This window comes from Uranotaenia lowii, chromosome 3, assembly GCF_029784155.1.
Source record: "Uranotaenia lowii strain MFRU-FL chromosome 3, ASM2978415v1, whole genome shotgun sequence".
NCBI lineage: Eukaryota > Metazoa > Arthropoda > Insecta > Diptera > Culicidae > Uranotaenia > Uranotaenia lowii.
The window spans coordinates 91794287-91812935 of NC_073693.1; the positions used below are offsets into that span (position 1 = coordinate 91794287).

Sequence of the window (18649 nt, forward strand, 5' to 3'; positions counted from 1 at the left end):
ATCCTCTGACCAAGGCCACCTCTTGCCTGGATCCGGCAGTTATCAGCAGCGATACCAAATTGATCAAAAACGATTTGAGAAGACTTTGACTATATTGACAGATATTGGACGCGTTAGTGGATCCTCGGCAGATCTAGCAGTACGGCAGTATTCCGGAGTGATTGCCAGAGGCGATAAATTTGATAATTATGACCGTAGCAAAGAAAGGCTGGATCACTTTTGGAGTGGAGTGCTAGCAAATGCCAAGTGTCCAGAATTTTTCAACATCATCAAAATGATCTGCTGTCTTTCACATGGCAACGCGAATGTTGAACGTGGTTTTTCAGTAAATTCCGAATGTCTCTTCGAAAAAATGCGTGAAGAATCAGTGGTGGCTAAACGACAAATATATGATGCTGTTTTTATGCTGGAGGGATAAAACCAGTCCAAATTTCCAACAAACTAATTCAGAGAGTTCGAAATTCACATGCTCTTTTTTTAACTGGTAACTCTGTTTGTGAATGTATGTTGTAGTCGTTCGACGGTTTTAAAAATCCAGTTTTAAAGTGTTTTTCGTAACTTTTAATTTAAACAGTTCGATCCTTCTTATAAATTAATCAGCGTAGAACTCGGAATTTCTCGAGTATCTGAAATTTGTAGAAGGCATAAGTGCGAAAATCGTGTTCGAAGTGACGTGTTTTGGAATCAATTCTGTTGGCTAAAGACACTCACATAAACAACCTACTCGATTTTTTTTTCTATCGAAGCGACATCTGGTTGTCAGTAGCGCAATTTGCTCCAATTTCGGAAAACGTCCTGCATACCTTCCGGCGTTATGGATTCCAACTGCTCGACTTGCAATGAGGCTATCATCGGAATCGAGCAAATTCTTTGCAAAGGCGTCTGCGGCAAAAAATTCCACATTCAATGTTCAGGTTTGTCGAAAAGTTTGGCGCGTCAAATGGACTCGCTCTCAAAAAACCTTTTCTGGTTTTGCGATGACTGCGCTGCACTTATTTCGAATGCCAGTTTTCGCTCAATGGGCTTTAATGCGCCGCCTGAATCTGATGCGATATCGCAACTAACGAGTGCGATTTCTGAATTGCGTTCCGACATTCAGCAGCTTGTACCGAAACCTGTTCGAACCCCCATATGGACAAAATCAAGGCTCATTTATCACTGGCTCATTTATCTTAAAATGTTTAATATCACAAATAATACTTCCATTAAAATTATCGTAATAAATTAGTATTCTCGACTCAAAGCTTTCTTTGCGTTTATTTTCGGGGGAAATATATTTTTTATAACTTTAAGTTGCTTCCTCAGGTTGTTTTTCAAACCTGGAATTTTCTGGAAAAACGACTGGAAAATCAGGGAAAATCAGGGAATTTTATTACCAGATATGAGTCGACACCCTGAGATGGCTTGCCAAACCAGAAATTTATTCGCAAATTTGGGCAACTTCTCCGGAACGCTGAACTTATCTTTGGCCGTGAAAAACAGGTTGCCGGGGATCTGTTTGAAGTCGGCCTTCACATATGTTTCGTCGTCCATGATGCAGCATTCAACTTTCGTCAGCATGTTGAGGTACAACTTCTTGTACGGGTTTTGGCGGACTTGTTCTGCTTCTCGTCTCGATTAGGGTTTTTTGTACCTTGAACGTTCGAAGCCCAGCCTTAGTTTTGGTCTTCTGGACAACACTTCGGCTTAGGTACAGCTTCTTAGCCACATCCCGAACGGAGGCGTTCGGATTATAGTTGATGAACCCAACTACGCGGTTGTGATTTTTGGTGTTGTACGGAATACTTTTTCCTTCACTTTTGGGCTTCCGATCCGTGGTCAATCGTTCCTCGAACCGCCTAATCAGTCGCGACACCGTGGAATTCGCGGTTCCCAACGTTTTAGCGATGGAACGATGCGAGAGATCCTTGTTCTTGTGAAGAATGCGCAAGATTTTATCACGCACGAGCTGTTCTTTCGACTTCATTTCTGCGAGTTTTGTTCACAGCACTTTAAAACTTGCAGGATGTAAACAATGCACTATGAACTAAATCCATCCAAATTTTCATAAAATTCTACCCTACGGCTAAAAAGTTAGAGCAATTGCATAGTGTAGCAATTTCATCGTGGACACCCTTTATGTATGCTTGTATAATAATTCACACCCCACTTGTGATAATTTAATCGAAACCTGGCCTCTCTTTTTTACTTTGATTATTTCGATAGTTATCTTAAAATTAGCACCCGATCTTCAAATAATACTTAACACAAAAAATTTGAATGTATGTAAAAGTAGTGCTGATTTCTTCATAGTGTAGAACATTGATATCGGTACTGTTTTTTTTTAAGTATCAAATCGAAACTTACATTTAAAACTTTTTTTTCTCATTCAACACTTGGTTAGCTAATACATAACAGAGCAGAGATTAGGCCACTTGTAAAATTGAAAAACAAAACTTCTGATTATTTCATAACATAATAGGCTCTTGCTCGCAAACTGTCCCATATGTGTAAACATTGTATTCAGAAAACGGCTTCAACCAGTTGGTTTGTGTATGTATTTGAAATGGGTTAACATGTTTGGTTTTGCTTTATTTATTGGGTTGTACCTAAACTAATGGATCTTTCTATGTTACCCTGAACAACTAAATTCTTAACGAAATAGCCTGAGTTGAATCTTTTTACCCTTGAGTTGCAATTAAGAGGCGTATTTCGGGACTATCATCTTCGCTTAATAAATAATATTTAAAGGAAACACACCTTTAGGCTGCGTCGGTTAAAATTTGCAGACCGAGGAAAAATTTCAGCGCGTACAAGATTTATCAAGTTATACTTTTCCCATTCTATTCTAGGCTACTCTAATGTGCATGGAAATGAGAGCATTTCTTATGAATTTAACGTCCAGAATGCATTTTGCACCACTTGATAGGATCATGAACTAGCGTTCTTTTTTCAAATAGGTACTCACTTTATTGCGTTTTTGGGATGAAATTCTTGAAGATTTTGGCATTATCTGAATAAGTTTACGATATAGGTCAGTTGTTTTCTTATACAATTTTTTGATTGCAATAACTTTTTTTTTTTTTTGTAGCGTTTAAATAGCTGTGGGAAGCTGACGCTGAAAATGAAATGTGGGTAGAGGGGTCAGGGAAATAAAGTTTAGAGTAGGCAGCTTAGAATAGTAAGCGATCTTGAGACGTTGGTTATACCATCATGCACTTCCTTAAGTCCACTTCGGATGAATATGAACTGAAAGCAGAACAAGATAGTGAACTAACCCCTCATGATACCAGTTGGAGGAAATACGTTGGCGGTTTGAGACAGGTCGCTTACTTAATCCCAACGAATCTAACTACAGTATTTATATATAATTTAAAACAATAAAATAAAATAAAATGGAATGCTCTCACCATGTTATAGAACTCTATGTTCAGCTGTTGATAAAATCCTTGGGATGAGATCCATATGTTGCGAAACCATCTTAGGGGTCCTTTGATGTTAGGTGATGGCTTGAAGTTTACTCGAGTTATTTCAAACTCGACGTCCCGGGTCATCGTATAACCAATTGATTTGGCGGTAGTGGCGGTAATGCATGCATACATGAAAAACAAAAGAAAAGAGAAAAAAAAGAAAGAAAGAAAAAAAAAGGATTTTAGTTCATATAATCTTTTAATATATAAAAAAAGAAGCCCAGTTCAAACTAATAGCTCGAATGAATAGGAGAAGTAATCTACATTATTCCAATCACAGAATCACACATCACAGAATCATGCAAATTCATCAAAATATGGATACAGGAGCCTATTTTATCGTTTGAGCATCGCCCTACCCTACCCGCCTCACACAGTTGCCTACGTTTGAATAAGATTTCAAAATGATTAAGACTGTTTGTTTCGAACTTGAACTAAAACACTATAAAAACAACACAGGAGACAGATATGTTTCACAAACATAAAAACACGAAATATCATTTCCATCCAATTAGCCCCCAGTGATTGAGAAAAGCTAGATTTAAGAATAATCCCTCGTAATTCATAAACCGCAAATACACATCCACTGGAGCAATGGGGAGGAGAATGGTATTTAAATGTGTTAACCCACTCCTTTCCAACTGTTTGAATATATCTGAAAAAAAGAACCCAACCTCCGAATGATCAGAAAAAGAGAAATAAAAAAAGAACAAACACAGAACAAATTTATAAGACACGAAACTTAATAAATACCAATAAAGATAAATTCAAAAATGAATAAATAAACAAAACAAACAAAGAAAAGCACTTATAACATAGTAAATGAATGATAAAAATTTAAAAAATATAAGAATCAAATTTTGAAAAAGAAAAAATAATGAAAAAAAAAACTAATGACAAAAAAACTAAATTGAAAGAGAAAGAAAACAACAACAAAAATATATGTATACATAAAAATAAAAAAAAAAAAGAAAAAAAAAATAAAAATAAAAATAAAAATAGATAAATAAAAAAAAAATTAAAAAAAAAAAAAAAGATGTCTCATCCTTTGTCCGGGCTTGACACCGGCAGCAACGGTTCTCAGTATTTCTTTGTTTTCCTATTCTTCACTCAAAGAATATAAAAATAGAATTCCAAAATGTGTAAAATAATAATCGATCTATTAATCTTAAATAAATTATACTGACAAACTACACTACGGAAAACAAGTCAGCTAAGAACCATTCCAGGCGGATTTAATTTTTTGATTGCAATAACTTCGAGGTATATACAGTTTCTGGTTGTTAATATCTATAATTTCAAATTATAGAAGGTTTTAAGAGTGTTTTTTATTCATTACTTATTAAAGTCCCAAAGTATATAGCGGAAAGTAGATACAATTGTTTCCCCAAAAAACTTTTCTAAGCATTTTTTTATGTCGGCTATAATTTGGCTGTATATTTTTCACAAAATAAAACTAGAGAAAATACATTTTGATCATATTTAAAATCTTTTCATTAGAGAAAAACTTTTTATTACGGCAGGAAGAAATAAAACGTCACTGTTGTATAAACCGTCTAGCTCAGAAAACAGTACAAACAAACATGAAATTGACGAGTGATCATCGACGGGCTTGTATTTCAAAATATTTACAAAATACTTATAACTGAATATTCCTACGATGCAGTCACATGATCGCGTCTCTGAAATCAATTACGTCAATATGTCTTATTATCTCCTGTTAGATTACTGATACGCTCAACTTATGTCATTAGTGATGGAAAATCACCGATGGGGAATAATAACAAATTTGACTTAAATATGGATTAAAATGCTACTTCTCGAAACAAGGATGAAATGAATTTGATGACATGGCATCATAATGAGAAAATATTTTTGTTAAATTTAATGACGAAAGAGTACAGAAAAAATAGGCAAAATATGTCGCTACCTTAAGGTTTGAAAATTCTAACGTCAACAATAAAATACCAATAGTAAACCATTATTGGGTTAAAACATCATGTCCAAAAATTTTAGTAAGATAGAACCTGTACATAACCTAAAGTTTTCTATCGGAGCTAATACAAAAGTGCATAGTTTGTCCCTTCCAAAGTAACCAGAGTTCCATAAAACAGGCTCTTAAAAGCTTACTCAGCCCTGCTCGAGGGCTGTTTAGTATTTTATTCAGCTCAAAATTTAAGTTCTTGCCCACACTTTAAAGTTCTATAATCCAAGCTAAGTAAAGGGTGATACGGTCAAAATTTGGTCAAGGGAAAACGCGTGTAAATCGGTGAAATCGTTTATTTAAAAAATCAAATTAAATTTCTTTTTCAAGTTTTATTAGTATTAAATTCAGGAAAAATATTCAGTTAGGCTTCCGCTTTTCCAAATCCGAATTGCCTGGCCTTACGCTTAACCCCTCCCATCAGATTTTGTACAGCCACCTTGTACACCTTCTTCGCCGCAGAAAGCCAGTTTGCCTTGAACTGCTGCTCGTCCTTAGCAGTATTTTTGGTCTTCTTTAGGTTCCGCTTCACAATAGCCCAGTATTTCTCAATTGGGCGGAGGTCTGGCGTGTTGGGAGGGTTCTTGTCCTTGCGAAACCACCTGCACGTTGTTGGCGGCGTACCACTCCATGGCCTTTTTACCGTAATGGCAAGATGCCAAATCCGGCCAAAACAGTACTGAACAACCGTGTTTCTTCAAGACAGGCAGCAAGCGTTTATTCAAACACTCTTCCACGTAAATTTCTTGGTTGACAGTCCCGGAAGCTATGAAAATGCTGCTTTTCAAGCCACAGGTACAGATGGCTTGCCAAACCAGATATTTTTTCGCGAACTTTGACAGTTTCATGTGCTTGAAAATATCTGCTACCTTTCCCCTTCCTTTTGTCATATAAAACTCTTATCCCGGAAGCTGCTTGTAGTCGGCTTTGACGTAGGTTTCGTCGTCCATTACCACGCAGTCAAACTTCGTCAGCATCGTCTTGTACAGCCTCCGGGATCGCGCTTTGGCCGTCGTATTTTGTTTATCATCGCGATTTGGAGTCACTACCTTCTTGTCAGTCGATAGTCCAGCTCGTTTTTTCGCTCGATGCACGGTTGTAGACGATACACCCAGCTTATTTGCGGCATCTCGGAGAGAGAGGTTAGGGTTTCGCTTGAAACTACCGGCTACTCTCTTTGACGTCTCAACGGCTTCCGGTTTTCGATTTCCCCCCGATCCAGACTTCCTGACTGTCGACAAACGTTTCCCAAACACTTTAATTACATTTGTAACGGTTGATTTGGCAACTTTTAGCGATTTTGCCAGCTTTGCGTGCGAGTAGCTCGGATTTTCGCGATGCTCGAGCAAAATTTTGATACGCTGCTCTTCTTCCTTGGACGGCATTTTGACAACTGAAGAGAGAATTCCAAAATCAAAATAGGAGCAACATTCTACACACACGTACACCTTCAAAATTAGGGGTCTTCAGGTTTTTTATATGCAAAATTGAAAGAAATACGTCAAGTTGATATTGACCAAATTTTGACCGTATCACCCTTTAGAAGGCTATGCTGCTGCTACATGAAACCTCGAATCAACAAATATTTCTGGAAAAACGAAGCGGTCATCTTATTTTGATTTGATTTCTTATATTCTTATCCTTTCTTTTTGATATTGCCTCTACTGAATATTACACTTGCTTTAAAATTGGATGCTTGAAGAATTGAACGCGAACCCTCAAGCTGATAGCTGAGCACGTTACTTCTGTACCATGGCCAATGGTTGGATTACTGGTTGTGAAAATACCAACTTGAAGTAATTTTCCATAGACTTTGCAAAGTAGGCTAAATGATTTAAAATGTAACATAAACATAAGTTGGATTCAGCAGAGTTTTGAAAATCCCCGCAAGTGGGAAAGTTAAAAGTTTGAATTTGCTTTATTTAAGAATTTGTTTCGGAACATATTCTTCTTTCAGTTTGAAATAATGAAAGCTTTTATATGCAGCCAGTCAATGAGGTACTGTTTCAGAAGAAGGTCGTATGTGTTAAACGTTGAATTGAACTTGAATCCGAGGAAAAATGAAGGAGCATGCTATTGCAATAAGGGTTAAAAGTAACGCTTTTTCTGCTGTTTTGTTTTTTTTTGTGATTAATTTTTTACAAATTTTAGAATATTTTTGGGTGAATTCGCAATCCTAAAAAACGTTAGAGGCTGTAAACTTTTTGAGTGTTCTTGAAGAAAAAGAATCCTGAGCTCGGTCGGTACAAATTAAATGATTCTCAATTCTATCCGGTAGTCTTTCAGGCCCACCGAGAAGAAAAAAGTCTAGAATCGTACTCTAATGAGGTACTTAGAACGCACAAATGTGTTCTATGTCACTTTTTTACACTTTTTATGTTCGTTCAGAAGTCCAAATCAAGCACTTAAGGAAAACGGGTTTCGTTTCTCTCGAGTACCTTTTATTCAGCCAAAAATGAACTTTAAACGTACAAGATTAGGTGTGACTTTTGGTTACTTGGGTTGTTTCTGGGGGGCTTAGAAGTACATATTACAAAACTATAATTGAAATACACGTGTTTATTAGATAAAAGTGTGACAGCGGAATGATTACACATTCCACGAAATGGCTCCTCCGCGTAGTAGTCAATGAAAGTGCATTTCAAACAGCTAAAATTACAAAACGATTTCAGGTCAGCAAACCAGCTCAAAAAAAAAACCTTTAAAATTGTTCTGTATGTTCGAAACGGTTTTCCTCTGTGGCTTTCAGGGACTTTTCTTTCAGTATCCTGTAAATTGTTTCTTTTACATTAATACATGCACCTCAGTAAACTTATTTTGAATTTAAAAAAATGTTTTTAATTTCAAAAAATGTCATTTTAACCGTGATACAGGCAATCGTTGTCCTTAGATTATTCGAGCTCCTGAGCACTCGATTGAAAGTGTTCCGAATTTCATACGAAATTCGGGTTGCTTTCTCCTCGAATCTCGTATAATTTGAGCAGTTTTACTGTAATTCGAAAGTATGTATAATAGACTGCCCCAAATTTGTATGGGATATTTCAAACTTGTGAAATGTTATGCGCTGCACGCTAAAATTGATCTTAGGCCTAGTACAAGTTCTCATGCCAAATCGGATCACGGGAAGGAGTTGCTCAACGAGCCCTAATTTTGTATGGAATTTAGAGACATTTTATTCGGAGAAACATGGAAATTCAGTTTTTCATCAATAACTTCGACCCCCCGATTTCTTTTGAATACGGTTTTTCTTAAAGCCTGAATTATGACTAATTTTTCATCTCAACACTGCATTTCGATTCTAGTTAAGACAAAAAAGTTATTAGGCTTCTAAAATTGGCTAATTTTTAAAGAGTGATATTTGTTACTGTTAATATTGCGTCAAAATATTCAACACAGTGCATCATTAACATTGATGAATATCACCCTTACAAAAGTTAGCCCATTTTTGAAGCTTGATAACTTTTTTATCTTATTTCGAATAAAAAATCCAGTCTTCAGATGAAATTTTTGCAAAAGTTTAGGCTTTAAGAAATACCGTACTGCCTTTCCAAGCAAGATAGTCCCATGTGAAAAAACGTGCAAACGAGAAAAACGGGATTGAAATTTCCGCAATATTTCCAATTTTTCTCTTAAACTAAAAATTCACCGACAGTTTTTTCGAAGTGAACAGTTCAAGTTAATCACTTTACAATGTTTTCTGCCAAAAAAAAATATTTTTACAACAAACAGCAAATTAGAGCGAAAAATGCTCCGTGTCGTGTGACACTTTTGCGTAGAATCAGAACACATACTAATGCTATTAGTTATACGAAAAACTGTCTCACGGCCACAATTTATCTATCATTTTAAAAGCTCGTATAGTTTCTATTTTTCCCAAAAATCATATAAATATGTATAGTAGAGTATGGATCTTGTAAGTAGGGACCAAAGTTATAGATGAAAAATTGGATTTTCATGTTTCTTCCAAACAAAACGTCCCAAAATCCCATACCGTAAAACGGGGTAACTTTGTTCACCGGGGTAACTTTGACCAACAATAAACTTTTCCACATTATCATCAATAACTCAGTCTATAGTTTGAATTTTTGAAAACTGTTTTCTACGTTTGAAAGCCTATGAATTGAGTATCAAATAGGCACAATTTGGTTTGTATTTGAATTTTTTTTCTGTTAGTATAAAATATAATTTCAAATTCTATCTATTTTTCCAAGGCTCGCAAACAAACAGCTCTCCTGATGAGACCAAAAAGCATTTAGAAGCAAACGGGTTGTTTAAAGTGAAACAACACCTTTTTTTTGTATATGAACAGTTATAGTGCTATTTTTATAGTCATTTGATATTAGATAGATGATAGATAAATTTTTGATATTTAAAAAATAAGGACATTTTCCAAGAGTAAGCCCGTATTGGCCAAATGGATAGTAACCCTATCAATTCGTTGACTTAGAAGAAAAAATGAAAATGGAAATAGTTAGAGGACTTAGGGGAATGTGTTAAGGTAAAATTTCATTTGTATTTTGAAGCTAAAACTATTTAGCAATTATTATAATTTTTGCCCCTAAATGTAGGCAGCATCATAGTTCTTTTTTCGATTATAAATATTTTTAAAATAAAACGTTAAAATAAAGGTAAAATTGATAAACTAGCACATGTAAATATTATGAAGGTGTTTTGTATCCTTTATGATCAAGAAAACTTGTTAAAATCTTCAGAATAGAGACTGATCAATGTTACCTCAAAGCATCAAATTCTGAACAGAGACAAAAACGATTTTTTAATCAAATTTGAAGTAGTCTTATGAATTTCTGCATCCATGTTTTACGTTCATAAGAGTCCAGTGCTGGTTTTAAAAATATAAAACATGCCACATGGCCCTTAACAGAAAAAAATAATCGAAATATATTGAAAAAAGTGATCAATCACCCCAGATTACGGTACAAACTTCAGGCTCGTTGGGTGACCACTTCCCGTTAGCCTGCAGCGCATAATTTTTTCAAAAGTCGGGTCATTTGGGGCACTCTTATGTATAGTAAAAAATTCTCCGCATGAAAACTATGTAATATGAATTACATAGATCATTGCCATCGCCAAAATAATGTGAAATCTACGCCAAATTCGTGTATGGTTCGAGTTATGAAGCTTATTGAAAATAAAATAGGTCATTAGGTCAATATTCATTATTTCAAATTCTAGTACGTTCCACAAAAATCTCACCCCGGCTACCATATCCTCACCATTCCAGATCTCTAAGCTACTGGCTCCGGCACCTGGAGGAACACATCGCCACCTCGTATGTACCGGCTAGCGGTCCAGCCACTACTGTGACAAATGCTAATTCGAACAGTAACAACCATCACCACCCTCCTCATCACAGTTCCGGCGGCAACAAGCTGATGAATAGCAACAACAGCTATTTCTCGTCCCAACTGGGCGGCCCCCATCATCCGCAGCAACAGCAAATGCTGGGCGCAGGTCCACCGAACAATAACGCTGGTTCCGGCAAAGGTGCTGGAAGCCAACAATCGTTGCACTATCTGGCTACGGGACCATGGCCCCCGCTTGTTGCGCCACAGCAACAACAGCATCCACTGCACAATCATCTGCCCCAACTGCAGGCGACGGTTAATCATCATCCGCCGCCGCCCCTGCAGTCGGCGTCATCGTCGAACTCATCGCTGCTTTCGAAATCACAACAAAGTTTGAATCACGTCGGCGGCAACAGCGCTTCAACGAGCTCCAGTAGTTCCTGTTTGGACAGCGGCTCCTCACAACTGATCAAGACTGCCAAGAACAGTAGCATGCTGCCGGGAGTCGCGGGTTTGGAATGGAGCACTTCTGTGACGAAGGACCCCATTTCAGCGTGTGAAGATGGCGGTGGCGGAGGTGTTGCTAGTTCCGGGAAGAATGGTGTTCACGTGATTGGAAGCATGGAGAATGTGTCCTTAAAGGAATATATTCCCGTAAGTTTGAGCCAGGTTTTGAATATTGTTTTCTCTTTGGATGTGATCAGAATATTTTTTGTTTGCAGGTATCGTTCAATTATCATCCTGCAGCAGCGGCAGCTAATGTATCGCAAAATCACAGCAAGCACCACCATTTGATAGCACCTTCTAGTCAAACGCAAGGTCTGCTGGGCAGCACTAGTGGCCACGGTAGTGGTAGTAATTTGAATCTGAATGGCGGTGGTGGAGGTGGCGCAGGGCATACCGTAGTATTGAGTACCAGCGGAGCAGATCTGGATTCGTCAGATGATAATCATCTGAGTTTCAGCAAGAATGGAACGGAGATATTCGACTACGATTGTGATTTTGATAATGAAGAGGAGTTCAAATATCTGGCACGAGCTGCGGCTGCTGCCGTTGCTGTTGCTGCTGGTGGTAACACTAGCGGGTCGAACGTGTCTTCGATGAGCGGAAAAGGTGCGGCTGGTTCCGCTGTAAATTCCGCGGTGAACTCGTCCCACAATAGCAGTGGTGTGAGCAAGAATCGAGTTTCATTCGATGCCAACATAAGTGATTACCTGCGGGTTCCTCCAATCGGTGTCGGGGACTTCGATCTGGATGGCAGTGGGATGATGAAAACGCGTCGCTCTAATAGTTTAACTACAACGGTTGGTAATGCATGTGGCCTCACGATGGGTGAGCTGCACCAACAGCAGAAACAGAACAACGAATGTCTTTCGGCGGAAAACCTGAGCAATCTTCAGGTGCTACAGAATAAGCCGCGTAGTTTTTCACTGACCATGGAAAGCCCCCGGTCCTCGCTAACTTCCAGCGGGTCCGAGACACGGTTGGATGACTTTAAGCAGCATCAAATGATAAAAATGTATGGGCAGACTAACGCGGGTATGTCCAGCATTGCCCATTGGCTGAAGAGCTTACGGCTGCATAAGTACGTTTGGCTATTTACTAATTTGACGTACGAACAAATGCTCGAAATGAACGAGGAATATTTGGCTAGTTTGGGTGTCACGAAAGGAGCCCGTCACAAATTGGTTTTGTGTATCCAGAAGCTGAATGAAAGATACGGTGTTTTGGCTCGTCTCGAGAAAGAGCTGTTGGCTAGCGGTGGATCCAAGGGGCACCTGAGTATTGTTTTCGAAGAATTAACCAATATTGTGTTGACGCCTATGAAACCGGCTGGGCGTGGAGATAGTAACGATATTGCAGGGCACTTTATGAAGGTCCTTGATCTGAGTAAGTCATTAGTTATGCCCTTTCAAAATTTTACTACTTCCTAAATGATTATATTTTACAGTTGCTTCAATTCTGCTGGTACGTTCCCTACCGGGAGGTTTCGGTCCGCAGCAGGAGGAAGAATACCTGAATGCCTTCACCTGGCTGTTGGACCGGGCAATGCACAATGACGCGTTCGCTGCCCATATCTTACAAATCAAGGAGTACAAATACAAGGCCAACAAGTTGAAGGTCAACTACACGCCCAAGAGTCATTACCCGAAAAACCAGAGCATGAACGGAAGCATCAACAAGACGAGGTTTGTGAAAGCATTAATTTATGCATTGATCAAATGAGAAAAAGGATTGTCAATTTGTTTCATCCACACAAGTCTTGAATTTATATAAAAAAAATGCTTGTTGCATTAAGTCGAAAAATTTGAACTTTACGCGTTTTATTCTCAAAAAAAAAAAAACTTATGTTTCTAGCTAATCTGGCCTTATTTAGATTCTTAAAGAAGTTCAAAATATAAGATTCTTTTTTTTAAATATTTTTTTGAGGAAAAGGAACCCATATTTTTTACTAGCACTTAGAACTTGAAACCGCCTGTTCATTTGAAATTTATTTGATATTTTTGTACAGTAAAGATTAACCTTTAGTACATCGTGATAGCTTTCTGGAACAGCTATGTTAATATTAGGTTGAACGCAGATGTACGCGCTCTTGTAGTCACAAAGTATTATCTTAAAAAAACTTGTACAACATGACCTGAGTATTGTTTAAAAAATCTTTGAAACAAATTTAAACGATTTTCACAACCGTTTTAGGTGGCCAGCTACGAACAAGCACAAACCGAACAATTCCGATGGAAACCTTCAGAAAACACCGCACCGCAAGAGTTCTCTGCAGTATTTTACTTCTCCGTTGCAACCTCAAGCGCAACAGCAACAATCACCTCAACAGCAGCAACAACTCCACCAACAGCAGCAGCAGCAGTCATCTGTCGGTGTTAGTTCTACTTCCGGCGGCGGAGGATCGCACAGCCACCTACACACAATTCCTCCCCCTTCGCATGCATACGGGTATGGTGGTGGAAGTCACAATCCGAATGCCGGAACAGGGCACAACAACAGCTACAATAAAAGTTCGTCCTATCCAAACTTTGCCTCCGGTGGTGGAAGCGCTGGGAATGCGAGCGTTAACGGTAGCAACATGGTTAAGCATCATCCTCAGCATCCGCAGCCAATGGGAGGACAACAGGGCCCGCCACCACATTTGCAAAATCCACAGCAACATCAACAACAGCAAGTTCATTTGGCTCATCAACAGCAACAACAGCAGCAGCAGCAACAACAACAACAACAATCGGTGCATGTTCCTCCCGGTGCTTTCATGTATCACAGGCATTCATTGAACAACATATCCGCTCACCAGCACCAGCAACAATTTTTGCAACATCTGCAGAATCAACAGCAGCAACAACAGCAACTTCCATCAATTTTCCTGACACCCATGGGTGGAGGTGCCTCCCCGAATGTTCCTCCACCGAACGGTAACAACAATTCCGGCAACGTGAGTCAGGTTTTAAGTCCTCAACCGTTGGACCATTCGATTGCTAGTAGTGCTGGTGGACCCCCCATATCATCGGGAGGTGTCGTTGAGCTGCATTCCTCTGGACAAGTTGCTACAGTCGTCAGCAACGATGGTAATCCAGCTGAAGGGTTAAATAGCAGTACCGGAACCACCGGTAACAATAGCAACAACAAAAGCCAAAACAACAGCATCGGAGACATCAACAGTCGGCTTGAATTTCTCTGCTTGCAGATGACCGAGCAGGCTATCAATTAAACGTGGGCAACAATGAAGTCGGTTCATAAGCTTCCCTGCATAGCTAGCGGGGAACCTACACTACATAATGATAGTTAGCGGCAACTAGTAACGGCATAGTAGCAATTGTTATTTAGGAAGTTTATTTTATACTTAATTAGACGGCGATCGGTGATGCGCTGATATGAAAAATTCAAGGACCTCGACGGTATAAAACCAGATCAAGAATTAGACAAACGAATCTATTTAAAAAGAAACAAAAAACACAAACGAATTCTCTCCCGGTGAGAGAAGGCATAAAAAACAACACAAAAAAAAACAAGAAAATTGAAATTGAAAAACCCTCAATCGACGCAACTAAATCTAAAATTTCTAAATCACCGTATCGAGGTCGTCTAAGATGGTGTGTCAACATATATTTACGGTGCAGACAAATCGATCGACCACCACCGACAGGAAAATTCAAATCTATTGTGTAGTCATATTTTTCAAACTCTTGACGCTCTTTTGGAGATTAAAATCTACAAGTAGCAACAAAAAACCACACACAGAAACACTATTAGGTTTAGTGAAAAAAAAAGTTTTTCGATCATGTGAAAAGTGAAATCAAATCCTTGGTGTACGGGTGATGATGAAAAGGATACTCTTTTATATCTAATAGCTCTACATTATGTAATCTGATAAAAAGAAACAAAATCTTTCAAAAAAAAAAAATACCAACACAAAATTAACAATGATAAACAAATTCTCGTAAAGTAAAATACAAGAAGGAAAAACAGATACGATTCCCATTTTGTCCTGTTTGGTTGTTAAACATAAAAATGAAGAAACCTTCGGTGTTCAGTTAAATGGAAACATCTACGTGTATTGCGCTCGATGGTGTTGGTTAATCTTTGATTATCCGCTGTGAATTATAATTTTCAGTTTAGAGTAAATAGCGCTTTACCTCTCAACAATCAAAGTTTGATTGAACGTTTTCATTGAGTTTATATCAACTCAATGAAAACGTTTCATGATTATTATTTAATTTTTGATTGAACCCATCTTTCAATGTGAATTTTACGGACGACTAAATTTATTTAAGGAGTTAAGCGGAAAAAACTAACACCAACGAGCAGAATACACCATTTTCCACAAATGAGAATGTATGCCTAATTTGTTGAAAGTGCACTTGGGTCACTATTTGTTTGACGTAAAAAACCGACATACTTATTGGCATACTTTCATAGCTATGAGATTGATGGAGCGATTATATTTATTTGGCCTTCTTTCCGTTCCCCGTTTTCGCTCTCGTCGACTTCCTCAAGATACAATAAAATTAAATCTATACAATCACTCTTCCTGCACACAGTTTATAACCTATTGTTCTAGAGTATAGACAAATTTAGATGTATTTTCCATCACTCTCTCTCTCTTACTTGATTGCATATTGGAACAACAAAAGTATATATTTCATCGTTTTAGATAACGTACTTCAGTAAATAAAAAAAGTAAAACGAGTTTTCTTCAAATGTTGAAACAAATATTATTGAACTTAAAAGTACTCAAAAGAAAAAGTTAAGGTAGCAGCAGAGACAAAAAATCCTCAATCGGACGAAATCAAGATATCAACAATACAAATGTTTAATGTAGGTTACGATGAAAAAAAAAACACAGAATTGGTTGTCTTTTCGTGGACATTTTGATATTGTGTAGTTATCGTTGTCCTCATAAGTTAAATTTTTGGTTCACTGTGTCGCATTGATGTTGAATTTTTTGGCAAAAATGTTTTCATAAATGAACGTTTTTATTTTTAAATGTGAAGAAGCTACTTGAAAAAACGTGTTGTTTTCTGTTGTTATTTTGTTCTGTTCAAAACAGATCGTTCAATTCAGTAAAATGTCAATTTTCATCTACGAAAAACAGCATAAAAGCAGTTCAAATTGATCCTACTCATATGTTCTAAAAATGGCAAACAATGATGCAACATTGAAAAACCCCGGAAAGAAAGAGAGCATTCCATTGCTTGATTGTTGATCGGTCAAACAAAAATGCATAAATTCGGCAAAGGTGATTAAAAATTTTAGTAGGAACCACCATCTCTCCTAGAAATAAATCTTACCATTTCCAATTATTACTAGTAACAATAGGGAAAGAAAAACAGATAGAAGTCTTGTTATCTAAGTATATCGTAAAAGAAACTATTTATTGTTCTGTTTTGTTTTTGTGGTATCCATTATTACGTGTAGTCCAAACTTAGAGATCAAGCAGTTTTTCGAAAGTACTCGTTTGTTCCGTATTCCGTTCTAAGATCGTATCGTACTAAAAAAAAAATAATAAAACATATACACGAAAAATCTACTAAATAAACACTTGGGCAACTGAAAACAAAAAAGTTATTTAAAAATCTAATTAAAGCAAAGGCAACTTTAGATGAAGCTGATTTCGTTCAAGTTAGAAGTCACAAAACTCGCCCTGAAAAACGCACGGTTGAACTGTGCAGGGTAGGTTTTATTATTGTTTATTTTTCAATCAAACTAATTAATGTGTTTAAGTGTGTGTTTGACTCAGATAACATAAAAAATCAAAATTGCAAAACACGATTTTCACCCTCAATACGAGGCGAAAGAAGAACACTACGAGTGATTGGTTGTGAAGACTGTTTGAAAAAAAAATCGTGAAGATTTAACTGTAGGAAATGGTATGAATCACAAGATGCGTAAGAAAAGTGAAATAAGTGCGGAACGCACTATAGACACCTACATATAGAGAGAGACACACACATTCTCAAACACACACCCACACACTCACGCAAGTTTTATGTAGTGATGTTTTACTATTTCCATAGCAAGGCGGAAATTTCAGAATAAAACAAATCTAGTAAAGAAAAATATTTATTTTTGAAATTGAAAATACTGTGTTGTAATTGTTGTTTTCCTCACCAGATCCGAAATCCGTGCTGCAGGACTTAGTACCAGATACGATACCCGTAAAAGAATACTGGAGGAATATCCTTCCCAAAACGGAATTCTACACAATCAATCGGACCCATCGAATAAAAACTCTTGAATTGAACATGGTACAGTTTGAGTGCAAGAAATTTAATCTTGAATATCGCGTTTATAATTTTGGTCTTCTCATTTATCAAGAAAACCCTGTTGCGGAGCAGCTTGTGAGAATCTATGTCTAGATAGCTATGAAGTTTAAAAGATGCCCTAATCCCAAAAGACCAGAAGGACCTTTCGAATTCCGAAGTAACTGATGTCTTAAGGGAAAGTATCGAGGGTAAGTTGAAAGTTATTTAATAGCTTTGAAAGTTTCAGCCTATTGGTTTCGAAATTCAGAGGCAGTAGAGGCGGCAAAGGTGGGGTTATAATGAGATTTGAAAGATAAATTAAAAATTAGTTTGGCTTTGGGTGGTATTGAGGCGTATCGAAATGTGGTTTTGATGTCTCAGTGCTATTTATTACAAATGTTCTGATAAAGGAAATTTCTTATCCGTTAGAGAAGAAAAAAACTTAAAGTCAACTAGATTTGAATTTAAGACAAAATAAGCTTATAAACATAAAAAAGAAGCTTATTAAATTAATTGGATAAATAAACACGATTGAAAAGAAAAAAGAAATAAACTATGTACATAACTATTGCTTATTTGTTTTTGCTACCCGAATTTGCAGCAATGGCAGGAAGGAAATCGCTCTCTGACATTTCTTCTAATTTAGACACAATTTAAAAAATGACGACGTTCTGGGCTGCAGCACTGTGGTGATTTGTTGGGACGGATTAGTGGCCGGAAATTTGAGCCCTGGTAAATTTTTCCTCGGTTTTGAGCTGATGGAGCAATTTCAGTGACCCAGACCGCGGCCCGGCGATCGCCTTCTATCTACTGTGCCAACCCTCTATCTGATTGATTGTATGAGAAACATTATTCTTGATGTTCTCGTACACCGACCATAATCCTGGTGGGAAGAGGGGTGCCACTAGTCGCCACAAACCTCCACTAGGGCCATGATTCTTTTGGATGATATCAAAGGCTTTCGGGATCTTTTGCGCAGGCAAACAAGCCAAAGCCAGGATCTTTTTAAAAATATCGTTGATCCTGTGGTTGCTCACACTTGCTATACCCTTCGTCTACATAAACTTCCACCAGTTATGGGACAAGTGGAATAAGCAGCCCTTGTGCACCGCATGAGGAAACTCGAATTTGCAGGCGTTGATTAGGGCCTTCTCGAAA

The 18649-nt window shown here is 37.6% G+C and overlaps 1 protein-coding gene across 1 annotated transcript in view; it reads left to right on the forward strand.

Annotated features, from left to right (window-relative positions):
• The window catches only part of LOC129751775 (protein Smaug-like), a 46837-nt gene extending 29496 nt beyond the window's left edge, over positions 1 to 17341 (forward strand). The window contains exons 4-7 of the mRNA XM_055747477.1: positions 10676 to 11393; positions 11462 to 12629; positions 12691 to 12928; positions 13437 to 17341. Of these exons, the coding sequence (XP_055603452.1) occupies positions 10676 to 11393; positions 11462 to 12629; positions 12691 to 12928; positions 13437 to 14457 (3145 nt within the window). The 3' untranslated portion in view covers positions 14458 to 17341. The remainder of the gene's footprint in view (positions 1 to 10675; positions 11394 to 11461; positions 12630 to 12690; positions 12929 to 13436) is intronic.
• The last annotated feature ends 1308 nt before the right edge of the window (positions 17342 to 18649 follow it).